This window comes from Equus quagga, chromosome 1 (assembly GCF_021613505.1).
Source record: "Equus quagga isolate Etosha38 chromosome 1, UCLA_HA_Equagga_1.0, whole genome shotgun sequence".
In the NCBI taxonomy this organism is placed as follows: Eukaryota; Metazoa; Chordata; class Mammalia; order Perissodactyla; family Equidae; genus Equus; species Equus quagga.
This window is the reverse complement of record NC_060267.1, coordinates 88,424,361-88,443,892: the sequence shown is the minus strand read 5'-3', so window position 1 is coordinate 88,443,892 and position 19,532 is coordinate 88,424,361. Positions and strand designations below refer to the sequence as shown.

The following is a 19,532-nucleotide window of genomic DNA, read 5'->3' as shown; positions in this document are numbered from 1 at the left end:
TGCCCCGCCCACCTACCCCCGACTATTGAGCTTCCGCAGGCCCTCGCCCTAACCTCAAGGGTCGGCTCCCGCGAGCATCGCCCCTTCACGCCCCACGACCTCCCGGCCCTTTCTAACGGAGCGCCGTCCCCTCTGGGGGCCGCCCTTCCCTGTGCCCCGCCCACAAGCACAGCCCCGCCTTCTCTCTCCAAAGCCCCCAGTCGGTGCGGGCCGGTCACTCTCCGGCCTTCCTCAACCTGCCCCGCCCCGGCCCCGCCCCGCCGGTGGCCCGTCCACTCCGCCTCACCTCCGCGGGCGTCCAGGCGCGGGGCGGGTACAGTGCCGGCCCTCCGGGCTAAACAGGCGTCTACCGTGCCCTCTGCATTGACTCGCGGACCTCTCCGTCCTTCTAGAGGAGCTACTGCCGTCTCCCGGCGGCCCTTTGTGGCGCTGGAGGCAGGGAGGGGCTGGAGATTTGCAGACTGCCGGTCGTGGGTTCAAGCCTTGACTTCGTCACTTTCCAGCTGCGTGACAGCCACCACATCCCACCGTCCTCACCTGTCCCCAAGTCACACGCATCCGTGTTAGAGCGCTGCACTGTGGCTGAGGGCAGCGACCCCATCTGGGTAGGGCTGGGGGCCACAGTGCCATCTAAGTCCTGAGGAGGTGAGCTAGGGCCCTGCAGCAAGCGGGGCTTGTCGTGGCTAGGGAGGTGTGGCCATGCTGGCCTGGAACTGGGAGCACATGCTGGAGCAGAGCCTGAGGAGTGTGTGTGTGTGAGCCTGTGCTTGGAGAATCAGCCACTGCAGCTTTGGAAAGCACTAGCTGGGAAACTGAGGCAGGCAGGGCCAGGGGCTCCCCTGATCAACTTGGATCATGTCACTCCCTGGCCCACACTCCCTCAGTGACTTCCAGGTGCTTTCCTGGTAAGGCCTGGACTCCTTTGCTCCTGCACATCCCAGCAGAGGAGCCGGTCCGGAGAGAGAAGGGGAGAGAAAGATGTAGGGGGCTTTCCATTGCCCTTTCCAGCCCCTTGACACTCCTCCTTGGTCCTCCCCTCAGGTTTCCATGAGACAACCCGTGTAAGACAGTCCCCCTTTTCTCTTAGGCAAGCTAGAGTGGGTTTCTGGTTTTGCCCGGCATCATGAACTCCCCCCGGCATATCTTTTCAGACGTGGATCCCGTTACTCCTCCAAGTCCTTCCCTCAGTGAGACTGGGTGGCCTGCTTGCCCAGCCTCATCCTGCTCCTTCTGCTTTCTGGCTCCTTGCCTCCCCCTCCCTCCATGTGTTCAGAGATCTCTGAATCTCCAATGCCCCTGCCTTCTACAGCCTCCCCCAGATCCCCCACATCCTTCCCTGAGTGCAGCCCGCTCCAACTCTGTCCCTCCCTGGGGGCACTGCTCCTATATGTCATTTATGTTCTAGTAACCTCTTAGCTGGGCCCTGAGCGCCCCACACCTCCTCCATGTCTGTGTCTGGCACAGCAACTGTTTGCTAAGTGAATGCACATGACTTTAATAAATTGAGCAATATTCATTGGAAAACACATTTAATTTCAAAGTAAACAAAGATGTTTGTACATTAAAGTATTTAATTAGCGAAACAATTATTATCAGTGTAACAAGCTGAAAAATACAGCAACTTGATACAAGACTGAGGTAACAAAATACTTCACCAAAAATCTAAAGATTCCCACGGAGGGCTGATGTTCAGTGGTTATTGTGGGTGAGACAATTCACAAGAATTAGGAAAGTCCTTATACAACTGCATGCAGGGGGTCTGCTGGAAAAAAAGACAGCCCAGGAGAGTGGAACAGATTTAACAAGAAACGAATTAAAATGTAGAAACTGATTTTCAACTTACTTTGAAGAATACATAAGAAATTGAAAACTACTCTCTACGCAACATTTTGAATGCTAAGTGGAAAACCATGCATTTTGGCACGAAATTTATCAAAGATTATACCACACTAATAAATTAATTTCTATTGTTTCATTACTGAATGGTCACAGTCGTTCAGAAATGGATAAAGAGATGAGTGGTTGTAAAGGACAGATGATCCATCGCACTGTGCTGCGAGCAGGCATGTCAGGGCTGCCCATAGCGTACGCACGCTTGTGCAGCACAGGGCTGCAAGGTGGCCCATGGGACAAGTTCTCAACATCCAAGAAACGCAGCTCTTGCTCATGCTTCACTTGCATTTAACACTGAAATTAAACCCAAAAACCTCTGAAGTAAATACTGCGAACATTCTGACCCTACTCTCTCATTCCACCTCAGTCCTCAATGTCCCAACCACAGCTCTGTGCCTGGCTGTTCTGTGCCATCCAGCCTCCAGGACAGCGACTCCATCTAGTCCTCATTGCAACTGAACTCACTGATCAAGAGGCTGGTCAGTCTGGTGAGCCTTTTGAAGCCTTTCTGGAGGAACCTGCATAGGGTTTGTACCCAGTGCTAGGAGAGAGGCAGGGTCTTGCCAGCAGAGATGGCGTGGTGAAAATTATTTGTTCGTTGAGTGGTCAGCTCCACGAGGCCAGGGTTCGGGTCTGTCTTGTTCTCAGCCATTTATATCCCGGGTGGAGCCTGGCACACGGGAAGCACTCGCTAGAGAGGTGGATGAATGAAGGAATGGGAGGATTTGCGCGGAGAAGCTATTTCAAAGGGACTCTTGTAGTTTTTTTTTTTTCTTTTTTAAACATGAACTCACCCAGCACGTCAGTATGATGTGGGGCTGAGGAAAGTCATTTATGAAGTCACAAAAAATAAGTTAGCTTGTGTCGTTAGCAATGTTCACCTGGTTAGAAGCATCAGTGATGTGCGCGCAGAGCTCTAGACTCCACCTGTGGAATGAAAGCAGACCCTGCTTGCGAACAGCTTCCTATTTTCAGGGACCATTTTCCACCTGTAAGATGGCATCATAAAAGATACACCTCTTGGGCTTGGGAGGTGAGAGGAAGACGATGAAAGAAATAGTCATCTCGGTAAGAAAAACAATGCTTTATAAATCCAGTTGGCAAGAGAGAGTGGGTTCTTTCCTAGGCAAAATGCCTTCAAGTTCTTCGCCTTTACTTCCACAGGGGGGCAGCATGAGGAGCGGGCTTCTTCAGGGAGGGAGGGAGGCCACATTCCCTCCCTGGGCACACTCGGAACAACATTTGTACTGCTCTGCACCACATCAACCCTCCACAAAGTATGTCACTTGTCAGAATGCACTTGGCTGACCTTGAGTTACAAAACTTGTTCAACTGAGAGGGGCAAAAATTACTTCCGGGGAGAGGTAAGTAAGCTGTTCTTGGGGCATCACAATGATACTGGCTACCTACTCCACAGTTTGTAGACAGCATTCTATAATTTTCATTCTGGGGTGCCATGATCTGTTTGCTTAAAAAAAAAAAAAGATACAGCACATGCATGCAGGACATACCACCTTCAATGGTTTCACAAATATTTGTGCACTGCGGACAGCCAAGGAGTAAAACCCAGAAATGCGTCCGTCCAGGGTGAGAATTCACTCTTGGACTGTCCCCATTGGGGTTTGTGCCCGGCTTCCTCGCCTGCTGCTTGCGGGACAAACCAACACTAGGAAGGCAGTCAGCACTGAACTCACAGGTTGGCCCTGCGCCCACGCTGGGAGTGCTTCAGCTCCGTCTGCAGGACTCTCCTGGTAGCTTCAAGGTTCTTACCACTTCTACAAGGGCTGTGCCAACAAGGTCTGAACGGATTCTTCAAGAGTCCAATCTAAGAATGCTTCTGGGACGGGATGTGGGACCAGCCTCAATTCGTGAGAAGACTAAACACTTTGACAAGAATTGCGATTGTGCTATTTCAAAATTAGGCTCAGAAGAAAACATTTGTGAAAGACGAGAAAAATTTGTGAAGGGCAGGAAATTAACTGATTGAGTGGAGCCTGAAATTCTGAGGCTTTTGGATTGGCATCTATATTTCATGTGAGAAAAACCAGGGGAGTTTGAAGAGTGGAGAAACCCAAGGAAAATAAGTAGCTGATGGTCCAGTCTCACACTTTCATCCAAACTTCAGACTTTAAGAAAATGAACAGGTAGAATCAGATTCAGTGTAGGTGAGAGCAATAACACGGCGGTTCTGGGGAGAGCTGTTTGCAGCGTCTGGTGTTTTCATTCAACCTCGTTGAATGGTCGTGGGTACGAATTCGGTGCACGCATCTAGACCTGGCTGTGGGTGGGTGTGAAATGCTCCAGTGGCCAAGGTTTGCTGGCATTAGCTCTACCATCTGGAGTTTCTCCTGGCACAAAAGTATTCTAGAGTTTGTTCCAAAGGAGGGTCAGTTACTGAGCACAGTAAGGCTCGACCACAAAATAAGACCCTGATGACAACTCCTTTCCTCACCCTTTCATTCAAATTTTCAGAAGAGTCATCACCGTTTGATCAAAATACAGTGGTGGGTCCTTTAGCAGTTTTTAAACTGACCTATTACAGTTTCCTGGTTAAGATGCTGTTGGAACCACCTTGCCCAGAAATGCTTAAGGGTAGTTTGATATGTGATCAGTATGAGCTCTGAAACCATAACAGTGACAAGGACTCAGAAATTCAGTCTCTTTCAGAAAACTATTGAAGGGTTTCCTTCTCAGAATGAGGACACCCAGATCAGAGACAGAGAGAGAAGTTGTGGTGATAAAGCTACTATAAATAAAGCTAATTTTTATTCATTATTTTGAATAAAAATGTATTTGTGCAAAATAAAAGTCACTTAAGAATACGACAAAGAGTGACAGAGGAAGGACGTTGTTCACATGGAGAGCTCTTAACTGAATGCAGAGCTCGGACCGTTCACTCCCCAGGGCTTGCTCTCTTGTCACCACGGTCATCAACAATTGTGCCCTTGGACTTGGATGATGGAGAACTTGCTGGTGACTGTGTTTAGGGGCAAGATTGGGAGAGCTTAAGGCCTCCTGTCACTCAGCTCCCCAGTGTAATCAGGAATCGCAGTGGGCCACCCCGGCAGTGGAGGCAAAGGGGTGAGATGATGGGGGCCAGAGCCTTGCCCCGCGGGGAGAGGTTGATGCAAAGTAGCTGCTGGGCGGCTATTCAAGAGAGCATGGCGGCTTCCGAGCTGCTGCTGAGAAGCTGGGAGAAGGTGTCACAAGTTCCCCTTCTGGCATGGTGGGAGGGAGTGAGAAGAGAAGAGCCTTCAGACCCCGAGGGAGGGGGATAGGAGGAAGCAAGCAGGCCAGTGGCCCAGTCCACAGTCCTGAAGCCAGGTCCTGCCTCTGAAGAGCTGACAGCAACAAGGCCTGGAAGGGACCCGGGGGCCAGGGAGCAGGCCTTCCAGATGAATAGCACCCATAGGAACAGAAAACAAGACACAATTTAAGGCATTGTTGTTTACAGTAAAAGAACGCAAGGGACCCTTAACACAGGAGGAATCTGGGCTCTCACTCTGACCTTCCACGATGGGCAAGGCTGTCACTGAAGGTTAAAGCAGGGCCTCAAAGTGAATGAAGTGTGTGATGTCACAAGTCTTGTGCCAAAATGCATGTTTCTCGAAGAGTCCACACTCACTCGCGCACACACGTATACGGCACGCACACTCAGAGGACGCTTTACGGGTTGTACAAAATCTGAGGCAGCCCTGTGGGCGAGCAACCCCGTGCACTTGGGGTGTAAAAAGCCAGTTCCACAGCCTGTTCCTTCTCTCTGGCCCCTCAACACAGGTTAACAGTGTCCACTCTTCTGCAGGAGAAAGCACTGGGGACCCACCGTGGGCCGAATGCTCTCTAGTCGCAGCAGCAGCTCGTGGACGGACGAGGGCCCAGAGAGGGAGGGCGGGGTGTACAGTTTGGGGTCCAATCACGGCCCAGTGAGGTGGCGCTGCAGAATGAGTGTCATGAGGGTCGCTGGGGATTGGCAGGTGGATCCAGCACTGGCGGAGCCCTCCGGACTGTGAGGCCACAGGCGGGGTCCCCTTGAGTTCGGCTGTGGGTCTCCCAGCACCCTGGCCAACAGCCTGTGTCCAGGACCTGCGCTTCACCACCAGTCCCAGGCCAGGCTCCCAGAAGCCTCTGAAGTCACGCCAAGTCCTGCAGAGACTTACTCAAACGACATAAGGTTTGCAGGTACCTAGAAGAGAAAGCTCAGCCTCTTGTCACAGTTCCAACCTTGCAGACGGGGACAAGGGCTGGTCCCTAAGGGAAGGGACCAGGCCTTTCCCAGTCAGTCTGTGAATGAGCAGGTCAGGTGGGGAGAGGACACAGCAGGAATAACAAGCGCCATTTGCTAAGTGACCACTGCGTGCCAGGCATTGCTCTGAATACTTCATATGTGCGTGGCCTCCAGTCCTCACAACAGCCCCGTGAGGCAGGTACTGGGAGGATCCCCATTATAGAGATGAGGAAACTGAGGCTTAGAGAGGTGAAGTACACAGCGACCAAGTGGCAGGGCTAAGACACCAGAGCCCACGCTCTCAACTGCTATCCTTGGGTTGAAATACAGCTCCATTTGGAGTGGAGAGGAGACGAATGGGCATATGCCTCCAGAAGGGAAACCAGTGGGGGGAAGCATGGGGACAAGGGAGGCAGGAATTGGCAAATGAAAGCACACGGAGGAAGTCTGGGGACATTGGGAACCCTAAGACCTTCCCATAGCTGTGTCCCCAGGACAAGATCCCAGCTTCTACGGGGGGACCGCCAGCCCAAGGTCAGGGTCTTTACCCCTCCCTTCCAAGCTGCTAACACGCCCCTAGCCCCAGGCCTCCCTGCCAGCACTGCTGTGGGGTTCCAGGAGATTTGATGAGAAGCAATTTCATCAAAAACAAATCCACACTGGTATCAATTTGGTCAAAATGATGAACTGGAAAAAATGCATCTCCTTGCACCAGGAGACAGCTATAAGAATGGCCACAGCAGCGTTGTTCAAAATAGCAAAATGCAGGAAATCATTTTTGGAATCACTGAGAGAAGACCTGATAAAAAAAGTCAGTACAAATAAATGAATGACAGCTGTACACACTGACACAGATGAATCTTAGGAACACACTGTAGGAAAAAAGCAAGTGACAGAAGAAAATGTACAGTTATGGTTCTATTTATAAAAAAAGTTTTAAAAAAATGTAGCCCAGACAATACCTTAAGGAAGGGAGGGAGGAAGTGGCATTAGGAAGAGGGCCCTGGGGCTGGGAGCGCTTCCAAGGCCCTGGGCGCCCTGCCTTTAGGCTGGTGGGTGGGTGGCGGGTACAGGGGTGTTTGTTTTATTGCTGTGGTTCACACCTTACACATACCTTATAAATAAGGTTTAAGCGTATTCAGTGTTAGTACAAACAATTTTAAGAAATGCAATTCTACAAAAAAGGAAACGAATCTGAGCCACTGAGATTTCCCAGGAGGCTAACGCACTTCTGTAACGCCCTCGTCGCTCCCTCCCGGTACATCATCACACGAGGCACTGTGGCTTACTGAAATAATCCTCCGCTGCGGGATATTGAGTTGTTGCCAACTTCTCATTATTGCACACGGCACCGAGTGGGAGTATTTGGTTGAAAGTAAATTAAAAATAAAAGGGGGGAAAAGTGGAAAAAATAAAAGATCCGCCTCCTAAAAATAGGACAAAAATACGTAAAAGTTGCAAAACCTTGCCATGACACACCACATTTGCCATACCTGAAATTCCATCCATTTGTCCTTCTGACCAAACACCTGCTCTGCCAAATGGATTCGACCCAGTTCTCTGCCACCTGCTGTGGGGCTGCTGCTGCCCCAGAGAGGGAGAATGGGCTCTTGCTCAGAGCAACCACGGCTGCTCCCAGCTGGGGCCGCCAGAGTGCAAAGGCTGTTGCCACGGGGCGGACACCGAGCCCCATTTCCTTCCTCTCCTCCACCAGCCTGGTGGCCCACTTAAGGGCTGTCAGTCCCTGTCAGACCTGGAGCCACCCCAGCCTCCTGCTCACAGGTCATGGGGCCACCTGTGTGTGCAGGTGAGCTCCAAGACTCTGTGCTCTTCGAGTGGCACTCAGAGCTAATGAGGGTCCCCACACATGCACGGTGGGACCAGTGCAGACGAGGTCAGGCCACTCTTCCTCTCTTATTGTGACCTGAGGCGGCACCAGCCTTGTTCAAGCCTCAACACCTTATTCACTTTGCATCAACTTAAGGTGACTGTTGACCAAAACTCCCAGTCTTTCCATCACGGAGATGGGCAATTACATTTGTTTAACATGAAGAATATACGTAGCACTCTAGAAACCACAGAATTATAGTTTCTTGTACATCATTTTGGAAATTTTATATGCACAAACAAACATATAATAAAAATGCATATTATTTTAACCAAATGAGACGGGCCTCACATACGCTTTGACGCTCTGCTTTTTGACTTACAGCCTGGAGCTCCTCTCAGGTGACCACGCTCAGACCTGCCACCACCTTTCCAATTGCTATCAGGTGTTGCACAATAGGGATTTACTGAGCGTCACCGAGGTTCCAGGGTTTTCCTATCAAGAACAATGCTGCAGCGAACATTCTTAACCACCACCTTTGTGTGCTTGTGTGAGCACAGCCCTCGGACGAGCTCCCAGCAGGCGGACAGGTGAGTCGAGGGACTCAAACACAATTTATTTTGAGCTTCCCTGTGGTACCTCGAGTTTATCCCTGGATCAGTCTTGTCCTACTGTTTTAATTTGTTGAGGACTTTTTGCTAATTCTACTTTCTAGCTTCTTATCTATAATTTGATCAGCTTGTCACATATGTCCTCATCTATGTTACAGGTGAAAATCCTGAATAGGACCAAACAGAGCACAGAAACATGGGACATGCCATCAGAGACCTCCCTCCGCTTTACGAGAACTGCTTTGAGGGGTCAAGAAGTCTGTGACTGTGCTGTGACCAGCATGACAGAAGTCCTTAACCTCCGGGACCCCAATGCCTGGTGTGAACTGGCCTTTGCTGAGGTCCTCTCAGACCTCGGAGCTGCGGCCTGCCAGCTGCTACCCACCCTTCCTCCTCGGAGCCCCCATCTACGCCAAGGCCTGGTGCCCTCTCCCCAGTCTGAGGAGAGAGACCCAACGGCCCAGCTCCCTCTTCTGGCTGATGCCTGGGGAACACAGACAAGGAGGCTTAGGGACGGGAGCACCAATCCTGGCACAGCAGCCCCATGCTGCCCCTGTCTGGTGCTGAGGGCTGGGGCAGCCATTCCTCTTACAAGCCTGGACAGTGGGGGCTATGCTGCCAGGCCTTTAGCTCAACTGCAGGAGGCTGAGCAAGCCAGGGGCTCCCCAAGAAGTCTGAGGCGGAAGAACAAGTACAGAGTTTGGGTCAGGCAGGCCTGCGTTAGATCTCACTAACGGTGGGAACTTAAGCGTCTGCCACCTTTTCTGAGCCTCGGCGTCCTCAGCATAAGACGGAGACAGTAAGAGAACCTACCTCACAGGGATGTTGGAGGATTCAGCCAATTCCTGTGTGTAAAGCATTTCACGTAATGCCTGGTCCTGGGCGGGGTGGCATGATCGGGGGAGGGCCGAGCCACGAACCAGGCCCAGCAGACCAGGGGTCCGGGTGACTCATACATGCTGAGGAGCCAAGAGCCCCATTCATCAGCAGCCATGGTCGGCTCTCAATAAATTAGTAGTATTATTATTCCTAAGGGTGTGGGGGCAGGGAGGCCCTTTAGTCAGTTTGGAGCGTTCCCATGAATCAGCTTCTGTGGGGATGATCCAAATAGACGCTACAGCCTGACCCTTGGGGCAATATCGCACCTGCCACCTAACTGTCCCCATGGCTGTTTCTATGGCATTTCTTTTAGTGGGAAAGACACAGGGACCAGATTGAAAGTTCTTGTCTGAAGCTGGGCCTAGTTCTAAGCTGAGCAGGAGGTGCCCTGTCTCACTGGAAAAGGCTGATCAAAAGAGGGGCCTGAGCCTAGCTGACAGGCTCTGAGGGAGGAGCGAGCCCTATTTCATACAGACCCTTAGTCCTAAGGGAGGCAGAGGGTATTTCAGGTGACAAGCAGGGTTTTGGTGACTTTACCTGAGGCCTGTTGCTTTTACATGCATCATCCAAATGCTTGTGCCACAGTATTGCATGAAACCGGGAGCCAGTCTGGAACTTGTAAACATTGCCTGACGGGTAGAGAAACCGCTGGTTAAGAAGAGGGTCACTTGGGATGGTGTGCCTGTGACTGTGGCATGAAGGTAAACGTGATCACGGTAACTCAATGAAGGGAGGTCAGGGGCAGCCCAAGGCAACCTTGGGGCTTGCAGAGGAGGAGCCCCCGGCACTCCCAGGCTGTCTCTTTGGACCAGGGCTCTGAACCATTTTTTGGGCCATGGTGCCTTTGGCTCTGGTGAAGCCTGTAAACTCTTCTCAGAATAATGTTTTCAAATGCATAAAATAAAATATAAAGGAAATCAGTAATACTGAAATACAGTTATCAAACTACTAAAAAGCAAATGAGTGATGTGGTTCTACATGTGCTTTTCTTTTTGAGGAAGATTAGCCCTGACCTCACATCCGCCACCAATCCTCCTCTTTTTGCTGAGGAAGATTGTCCCTGAGCTAACACCTGTGCCCATTTTCCTCTACTTTATATGTGGACGCCTGCCACAGCATGGCTTGCCAAGTGATGCGTAGGTCTGCACCCGGAATCCGAACTGGCGAACCCCTGGCTGCTGTAGCAGAGTGCACGAACTTAACTGCTGCCCCGCCAGGCCAGCCCCGCGCGTGCTTTCCATTAATGCACTAATAACAAGACCTAGGGGGAAGCTCCGCTACTGTACTGCTATTCAAAGAGATGAGCACGAATGATACATGCGAGATACCAAGACGTCTGTGGTTTCCCTTGCAGATAAAAATCACAGACATTGCGAACATTCTAGTAGTTTAATACTTATCATTAAAGAAGTTAGAGGTCAAGGAAAACAAAGACATAATTTTTTCCCACCCAAGTTCAGAGACCCTTGAATTCTATCCAAGGACCCTGGCCACCTGCTGTGTCACATTTCCCTCTGCCTGACAGTGCTTTCCTCTGGACCAAGGCCCAAGAGTGGTCTGTGGTCCTCATGGCCACAAGGTCTTTAAGTCAAGCTTGTGTAGGCCCAGCCTTTTCTTCCTAAGGAAACCACCTCAAATCTGGGCCAAGAGCCTTGAGGAAGAAACTCAAATGGCGATCAGACTGAGGACACGTTATGATGTGTGTAGCTGACGTGGGTTCAGTCACTCAGATGGAGAGCAGAGAACGTGGCTCCTCTTGTCTCCGTTCCCTGGGCTCCTTGAGGCTCCTGTTTCTTCACTTCCCAGCTAACATTAGAACCCTGACAGTCAAGATGTGCTCTCTCGACCAGCAGCAGCATCTGCATTACCCGGGAGCTTGTTAGAAATGCAGCATCTTGGTCTCCACTCCAGATGTATTGAATCCAAAGCTGGAGTTTAAAAGACCCCCAAGTGATCTGCATCTACACAAACGCTGAACCAGACCTGCCTGTGAAGGGGTGAAGGTGCCTGGAGACCTTACAGCCCCACCGAGTTTGCCTGGAGAGAACCCAAGACCCAGGCAACTGGGGGTTTTGTCATGCGACATGGGCTACCAAGGAGACTAGCATGGCCTATTCTGAATGTCACTACAGACAGGGGTCCTGGACCAGACGGCGTTCAGAGCTTTTTCTTTCCAGCACGGTCATGGGGGAAGGATAGAACCAGGGGGGACTGGCAGACAACTGGGCAAGTTAAAGATGGGGCTTTTGTAAAAGGGTTCTTCTCTGATTTGGCCTTGGACCAGGACCCTGCCAGAGTCTCGTGGCACAGGTAATGTCAGGGCATCCCTGAAATCTCCCAAGACCCTTTCAGCCCCATGGTCTCTGCCTCATCCAGGACTAGGTTATTGATTCCAAGACCCTCAGGCTGTGGCTCCAGGGGTGATGGCACCAGTAGCTGTAGGTGAGGCCACAGAAAGGACTCCTGCAGCCACGTGCCATGCACACCACTCAGTGGACACACCGACCAGGATCTAAGTAGCTTTTTTGGACCACTGAGGGGACCCTGTGAACATCAGAACCTAGAGCAAAGGGAAAGCAGCGGCCTCAAAAGTTCTACTATTTCAAAACGCACATTTAGCAGAGGAGGAAACAGGGCTGAGAGAAGCAGCAGCACCAGCTCCAGGCCCGCGGCCTACCTTTGTCGGGGTTGTTCAGCTGGAAGATATCTGGGTGCTCAGGGTCGTCAGGCAGCTGCACCATCCAGCCCACGATGGAGACCTTTTTGCCCGGTGTGGATTTATACTGGAGAGGAATAAGAGCACAGCTGGGGGGCCCATGCCCTCCACTCCTCAAGGAAGGCCGACGTGTGCCCCGCCACCGCCTTCCCCACCCCCACCTGCTCCCCTGCAGTTCACACCAGATGCCGTCCAGCACCCACAGTCCTTTCAGGGGCTTACGTGTTTCCGGTCTGTGCCACGCAAGGACTTGGCTCCATAATACAGGAGGGTGGATCCTGAGAGTATGACCCAGTACCTGGTCCACGAGGACAGCTACAGAGGAAGGGGAGGCAGAGTGACAAGACTGCACATGGTGGGGTGCAGTCCCCCCGCTGCCTGATTACAGACACCGCCACGCGGGTGGAAGGGTGCCCCCGCCTCGCCATCAGTGCCGGCGCAGGCTTCCTCTCCTCCCCCGCTCCACCTCCCTTCTCAGGGCCCCTCCACCCAGGGCCGAGAGCAGGGAGCCTCTCCTCATCAGTGCCTCTGAGTTCATCCACCCGAAGCCCCACCTCCACTCTCCGCTCCTGTACTCAGAGCCTTTCCTCTTTCCACCTTGTCTATGGCAGTGCCAAGGCCCAATTTTTACATGTTCAGGTGACCTGGGCCCAAGAATGTCCTGGGGAAAAACATTTTTAAAACATAGACATGCTACACCACAGCCTAGAAGAACCGTAACGTCTGCGATGGGTTGCTCTGGCTGAGATGGAAGGGCAAGGCTTTTGAAGCGCTTATAGCTAGAAGGGGGAACAGCCCACAGGGCCAAGATGCTTAGTTTCAGCTTCTCCAGGCGCGACGGCTGGAATTCCCTGTTCGGGGCTCTGCTCCTTGGTTCGGGGAAAGTCACCTCAGTGGGCCTTTTGGTTCTGCAGGAAGGAAGAGGGCTGAGCGCACAGGAGCAGACTGCTCTGCATCACAATCTGCAAGGCCCCTCTTCCCAGGTGGGGCTGTGTCGCCGGGGGCCGTGATAGCTGTGCCTTTCAGACCTTTTTGACAACGCCCACAGGTGTGTACAACACACATATATGCATATGTATGTCGAACTGAAAGAAGCTTCATGAAACAATACTTACCTTTACTATGTGAAAGGAACTCCGACATTTTCCAGTCTGTTCGATTTTATTCTACTCAAAAATATGGGGCATGAGCCACGGAACTGATTTCACTCCTCTCTACTGGGCCCACCGGCAGTTGAGAAAACGCTGCTCTTAGCATACTCTCTCATGCTGGCCTCAGACTGCCTGGGGCCTGGACTCTGGATGCAGGAGAGAGGCAGGCAGGTCTGTGCACCAGGCCAGATATAGGGCCCCATGTCACAGGATGCTTTGGGACACTCTGAGCCCAAGGGACCGAGTGTGGTCCAGGGCTGGGGTGAAGACTCTCCTTGTCACCCACGAACCACCTGGCACCTGAAGACAGGGGAGCGTCTGGCACCTGGGCTGGGGGGCTGGCATCTTCACGGTGGGCGTTGATAGGAGGGGCATCTCCAGTGGCTCCGTGGGTAGTGGACAGGGGCGGGGAGGGGCCAGAGCAGGAGAGGAAGGGCAGAGCGGCACAAGCAGAAGATGCCTGGAGATGCAGCTCACAGGTGGGTTTGCTGGCAGCCTGCGGAGGCCGCTCCGGGGAAATCACAGTGAGGCCTTTGCCAGGGGCTGAGGCCCTGCTGTGGGTGGGGGTCATGGAGCCAGCGACATCTGGGTCCAGCACAAGTGACTCGGGGACTAGTGGTGGAGCCTGAAGGTCCCCCTGATCCCTTGTCCCTGTCCTCTCCACCACTTGTTTTATGATGCTGGTGGAAGGAGAGAGGGAATCTGCATCTGGGAATTCCGTGCAGGCTGACCTTCTCAGGGGCAGTGTCCACCCTAACTCCCAGGGTCTCCGGGCTTCCACCTGCCCTCAGGGTCGTTGCACAGACCCTGTTCACTGCATGCGCACTGTGTGCACTGCTGCACATGTGATATTCTTGCCAAATCCTGTAGGACACAGGCACTATTTTATCCCAATTCCAAATGTGGAAACTGAGGCCTTTGCCCACTTGGTGGCACAGCCAGGGCCTGAACCCTGGGTGGCTGGTCTCTGGGGCCCAGGCCCCTCACTGATGCCCAGGCCTCTTCTGGATGGACGTGCGTCTGCACTCACCGCAGGCTTCCGTCCCTCCTTGAGCAGAGTCTTCCTTCTCAGAGGCCCCTCCATGGTGGGCACTGCTGCTGAGCTCCCCAGCGTACAGATGCACGGGCCGGTGGGGCTGAGGGGAGACCACTGGTCAGACACTGCCCTGGAGGAGCTGACGTCGGCACCCTCTCACTCTCTGGGGCCCACGAGTCCCCCACTGCCAAGTCCACGATGCTGCCACAGGCCACAGGACTCAACAGCGCAGTGGCAAGGCCAGGGAGGCCCGAGGACACAGAGAGCATTGAAGGAAGGTGGCCCTGGGCTCACCCACAGCTGAGAACTTTTGCCTCTCTCGTCTTTCTGAGCGCTGCAACACTCTAGCCTTGGTGACCAGGTTCCCTGTAACCCAGGCCTCTGGCAGCACCCTCACCCTATGCTGACCTCTGCTGTGGCCTCCTCCTGGCCGCTCCCCTGGGCTCCCACCTGTGGGCTTCCTCTCCACCTGGGGAGCTTGGGGCCCGGGCAGCCCCTCCTTCTTGTGTTGGCAGGAGCCTTGGAGGAGCAGTGAGGCAGGGGAGAGGCTGGGTGGAGTGAGAAGGGGCTGCGGGCCCACACACCGCCTCACCCTGCACCTTTTCCTCAGGGCTCCGCTCACCCTCTGCCATGGGGATTCAGGTGCCACCTGGAGGTGAAGACGTCCAAGTGCAGCACCAGCCCAGCCCTCTCTCCCGAGCTCCAGCCCTGCACGCAGGAGCTTCTGCTCACTGGATAGGCACCTCCCTCGAGCTGGCAGCGCCTGTCCCTCAAGAAACTCTTCCTCCACAGCCCAGTGAACAGCACCACCATCCACGTGGCTGCTTGAGCCAGAAACCTGGGAATTTTCTTCTCTTACCCCTCTGCCCCTGCAACTTAATCAACACCAAGGATGCATTGATCCTATGTCCTAAATCTGCCTGACTGTCCCTCTCAGCCATCCCACTCCCCCCACCTTAGGCCAGAGCTTGATCTTCCCTTGAATGACTGCCTGATGCCCTCCCCTGGCTTCCCTGCATCCACTCTTGCCTTCCTCGAGTGCTCTCTCCACACCGTGGCCAGGATGACCTGGTCATGTCCCCATCCTTCCCCCTACCCATCCAACTCCTCAGTACTTTTGAGACTACCATTCTTACCCACTGCTGGACATGGCTCCCTCCCACCTCTCCAGCCTCACTTTGCACCCCTCTCCCCTCTCTCATTTCCTGCAACACTGCCTTTCCTTCACTCATGGAGTCATTCTGCTCTTCCGGCCTCAGGGCCCTGGGGGCTTTCCCTTGGCTGGGGCACCCCTACTGCCTGTATGCCTCCCCTCCCTGTGTTCGGTTAGTCCCTATCATTCTTCCAGGGAAGGCTTCCCTGTTCTCCCCTTCCAGGGCACCCCACCTCCTCTCTGGGACCACGGGCATCTGTGACTTTCTGTTCCGTTTCTGTCTCTTCTGTAGCAGCAGCCTCACGGACTGCAGCAGAGCCTGTGTCCGCCTCGTTCGCAGCCTCTAGCACAGTGCTTAGCATCCAACAAGCACCCTATAGCTATTTGCTGAATGACTGAACACACAAATAAACAAATACCTGTAGACACAGCTCCGGGTTCTAGGAGAATTCCGAACTGGAACCCGCCAATTGGGCCCCAGCGTGGCATAGAGACGTCCCCTGCTTCAGAGGAAAAGTGTTGAGTTTTAGCAACAGCGTGGAAAGACCAGAAACTCCAAAGGAGACAAGAGCATCTCAGACTGTGGTCACTAGCTCAGGAAGCCCCAACCCCAGCTCTACCCCCAAGCCTCCTCGGTCACACTGCAAGCACATCTGGGGCACAGCTGGAGATGCCAGGTCAGTGAGCACAACATCCCAGAGCCTCCATCTGGGCAAGTCCCCAAGTCTCTGGGTAATTATTTCCTTAACTTTTTAACTAAATGTTTACCCTTCTTCTAGTGTCAAGGGGATGACTAAAATCTGGGCACACCCACTTACCCCAATGTGAGGCTGAGATGTTTAATAGAAAATGCAGTACAGCCCAAATATTCCATGGTAAATCCAATTAAAAGTGCACACACAGACACAGGATTGTGGGCAGCCTTGCACCTCAGGCCCGGGGGGGCAGATGCAGCATCACCATTCACCAGGGCACAGGTGAATTCCTCTGTTTGCTTTGCTGTCTCCACCGACAGTCTCCTCTGCTGGCCCCAGGTGGTCCCCTGCAAACCTGCTCTGCGACCTGCTGCTGCGTCCGAGAGCTGTGCTCCAGGATCTCTCGTGGGCTGCCATCTGGCTTCTCTCTCACCTGCAGTTCCCCAGCAGTGAGCTTTCCAGGGCAAGGTGGGCCTTCCAGGGTAAGCAGGAAGCTTAACCTATTTGGGGGGAAGCTTCCATCTCTCTCTCTCTCTCTCTTCTCTTTATCCTTTCTTCTCTTAGGAGAATGACTTCCTGTGTCCACTTGGTCCTCAACCTTCTCTCCACCCCTGCAGCATGGTCCATCCCTCGGCTATAGCTTACTTTGCCCATTGGCCAAACAATGCTGTAACCCAATTTACAAAGCCAGATGAGGTTCAGACTTCCTTTTCAAATATTACCTCTGTTCTCCACTGCCAGTCCTAGGTTGCTGAATATTGCCCTATGGCAATGGACACCTGTGGGTGACGTGGGGACGTCCTCCTTCATTGCAGCAGTGCATCAAACCATAATTGAGCTCAGGTTGCTCCATGAAGGGACTGCCTGACCCTCCATCCTCCACTCAAGAAGAAACTGTTGTTGATGGCCGTCTTAGGTCTGTTGTCCAGGGGCTCAAGTTCAGGGCTGGTGGGAGTGTGGTGGCAATCTAGGCAATCTAGGTCGACCGCTCCGGGATCCCACACCTTCTGCCCATCAGTTACTCCTCTTTAGGTGATAAAAAGCCGCAGCCTGTGCTTGGCCCCCCAAGTCATCGAATGCGACAGGTCTTGGACCTTTCCCCATCACACCCCCATGGCAGATGATGGTCACAGGCTGATCCCACCCCTACCCCCACCATGAGCTGTGACACAGACGAGGCCGTGGCATGCCCAGCTCCCAGCCCACAGGCCAGATTGCCCTCTCCCTCTTCCATTCAGAAAGAGGCTTGCGATGCAGTGATTAAACATGACACGCTACAGATAACGATGAACCCGCTCTAATGAATGAAAAGCTTCAGTACTTTCACCATTACTGGCAACACCCGGGGAGCACCTCGCGCCATGCGTGTTCAGCAGGCTGCTCACAGGGATCACTAACAGCCGGCCTCCAGGGTCGCCTTCCTCCCCAGCCAGAACCGGGGATTTCTTATGAGTCAGGGCAGGGTCTGAGAGTGAACTTTCCTGCGGTCACATCCCACATGCCCAGAGGACGTCTCCTTGTTTGGTCTGGACTCCGGCTCTGAGCCGCCGCCTGTCTGGAGTTGGAGGTCGGGTTGGAGCCTCCCTCCCCAGAGCTGGATCCTCTGGCCCCTTCTCCACCTTTCTTCTCAAGAGTCTTGTTCCCCTGGGATCCCAGGAAAATGTGTGATGGGTGGGCCGTCCACAATTACTAGTAGCTCCACGAACAGGGCAATGCAGTCAGTGCTGCCACCTTTTCTCCATCATCTCTCCCCTTTGTGAGATTGTCTGTGGCTGCATGCTTAACAGATGTTTGGCAGGACTGACGCTTGTTGATGGAAAGCTTTAAATCAGCATTTTCCAACCAGTCTAGCCTTTTCAGCAGTCTTTCCTCATGTTCTTCCTAAAGGAGTGGGGTGCTCCCAAGTGCATGGGCTGTGGGGGTGTGCATGGACACCAAGGTCACTGGGGCAGCTCATGGAAGAGTTAGTAGTGAACAAGTGCTCATATGCGCTGGGCCTTTGCACTCCTTATCTCACTGGAGCTCTAAGCACCATTATCCTCCCCAGAATGGGGAAACTGAGGCTCAGGGATGTGAAGACACCTGACCGAGGCATGAGCCTAGTAAGCTAGGATTTCAACCCAGGTCTGTTTAACTCTATAGCCCGAGCTCCTCCCACACCTCTCAGGGTTGGGGAGAGGCTGAGGAGTCGCATGTGGCCTATGCGTCACATGTGTCTCCTATGGAGTCTGGCACAGGGACTGGGTCCATGTTTGGGGCCAGCATCGTGTGGGTGGCCTCCTGGCATTCTGCTCTCAGAGGCACCACTGTTGTCGGTTTCTGCCGCAGCTCACACTGAATGGGCTTTGTCAGTGTCTGTGAGACTGGATGGCCACAATTGTTAGGCCTGGATCTCCTGGGGTGGGGCTACCTCCCGGGTCTCTGGTCCTTGGCTTCCTGACGGAGTATTCTCTTGGTGGTTTTGGCTGCCTGGCACTTAGGAGCAGTTGCCATTCCTCAACTGCTGACTATGAGACAACTTAGTGCTTTCGCACGCCATTCCTCCCAACTCTGTGAGGGGCACTGTTCTCACTCTCTTAGATGAGGAAACTGAGGCTCAAGGAGGTGAAGCCACCTGTCCCACCCCACTGGCCCGTCATTAGGGAGGGAGATGCAAGTACCCACAAAGGGCAGCTTGCTTTCCCATGTGAGTGGAGGGTCCAAGTCAGTCAAGCTGCTCCAGGTGGGGGAACTCAGAGCCTGCTCCCCCTGGAGCTTGAGGGGTGACCCTGGCCTTGAAGGATAGTATAATGGTGACTTTTCCCCGAGGCCAGCTTTTAGGGGGAAAGAGTCAGGGTTGTAGTGGCCAGCCTTTCCTCTCAAGGTGAGCCCTGCAGGGCTGGAGGAGGTGGGGCGGCTCTGGCTGGGCCTGGGCAGGCTAGCATCAGCACAGAGGGGCAGGATCTTCAGCTACCGGAACCAGACAATCTGATCACTTCCCTGATTTCAACGTTCAGGGTCAGAAAATGCAAAATAAACACGCAGTGGTATCTGGTAAATTCCAGAAATCATGCGATTTCTCTGACTGACACGGGAACTCCTACTCCAGAACCACAGACACCCTTCCAAGCCTCTTGCTGGGAACATGTGGCTCAACAGAATGTAACCCAGGAAGGTCATTTCACTGTTCAGGGATGGGTCCTGGAGGGTGGCAGGGAGGAGGGTGGCAGCAGGCAATCCTCCTCATGGGAAGTCTGATCTGGAGAAGATGTAGGCTGGCAACCAAGAACACCTCAGTCCCAAAGGGTGTGCAAGAAGATGATGATGATGATGATGATGATGATGATGATGATGATGATGATGATG

The 19,532-nt window shown here is 53.2% G+C and overlaps 1 protein-coding gene across 21 annotated transcripts in view; it reads right to left on the bottom strand.

Moving 5' to 3' along the window:
* Positions 1-1,512: 1,512 nt before the first annotated feature.
* Positions 1,513-19,532, bottom strand: part of RALGPS1 (Ral GEF with PH domain and SH3 binding motif 1) — a 271,251-nt gene continuing 253,231 nt past the window's right edge. For 12 of the 21 annotated variants that reach the window (XM_046686090.1, XM_046686023.1, XM_046686047.1 and 9 more), the window contains 5 exons: positions 15,912-15,995; positions 14,334-14,439; positions 12,375-12,467; positions 12,114-12,219; positions 1,513-10,065 (listed from right to left, as the gene is read on the bottom strand). In XM_046686090.1, the coding sequence (XP_046542046.1) occupies positions 9,866-10,065; positions 12,114-12,219; positions 12,375-12,467; positions 14,334-14,439; positions 15,912-15,995 (589 nt within the window). In that variant the 3' untranslated portion in view covers positions 1,513-9,865. Of the gene's footprint in view, positions 10,066-10,639; positions 11,365-12,113; positions 12,220-12,374; positions 12,468-14,333; positions 14,440-15,911; positions 15,996-19,532 lie in introns of those variants that run through there. The other 9 variants (XM_046686082.1, XM_046686110.1, XM_046686153.1 and 6 more) reach the window with 4 other exon arrangements.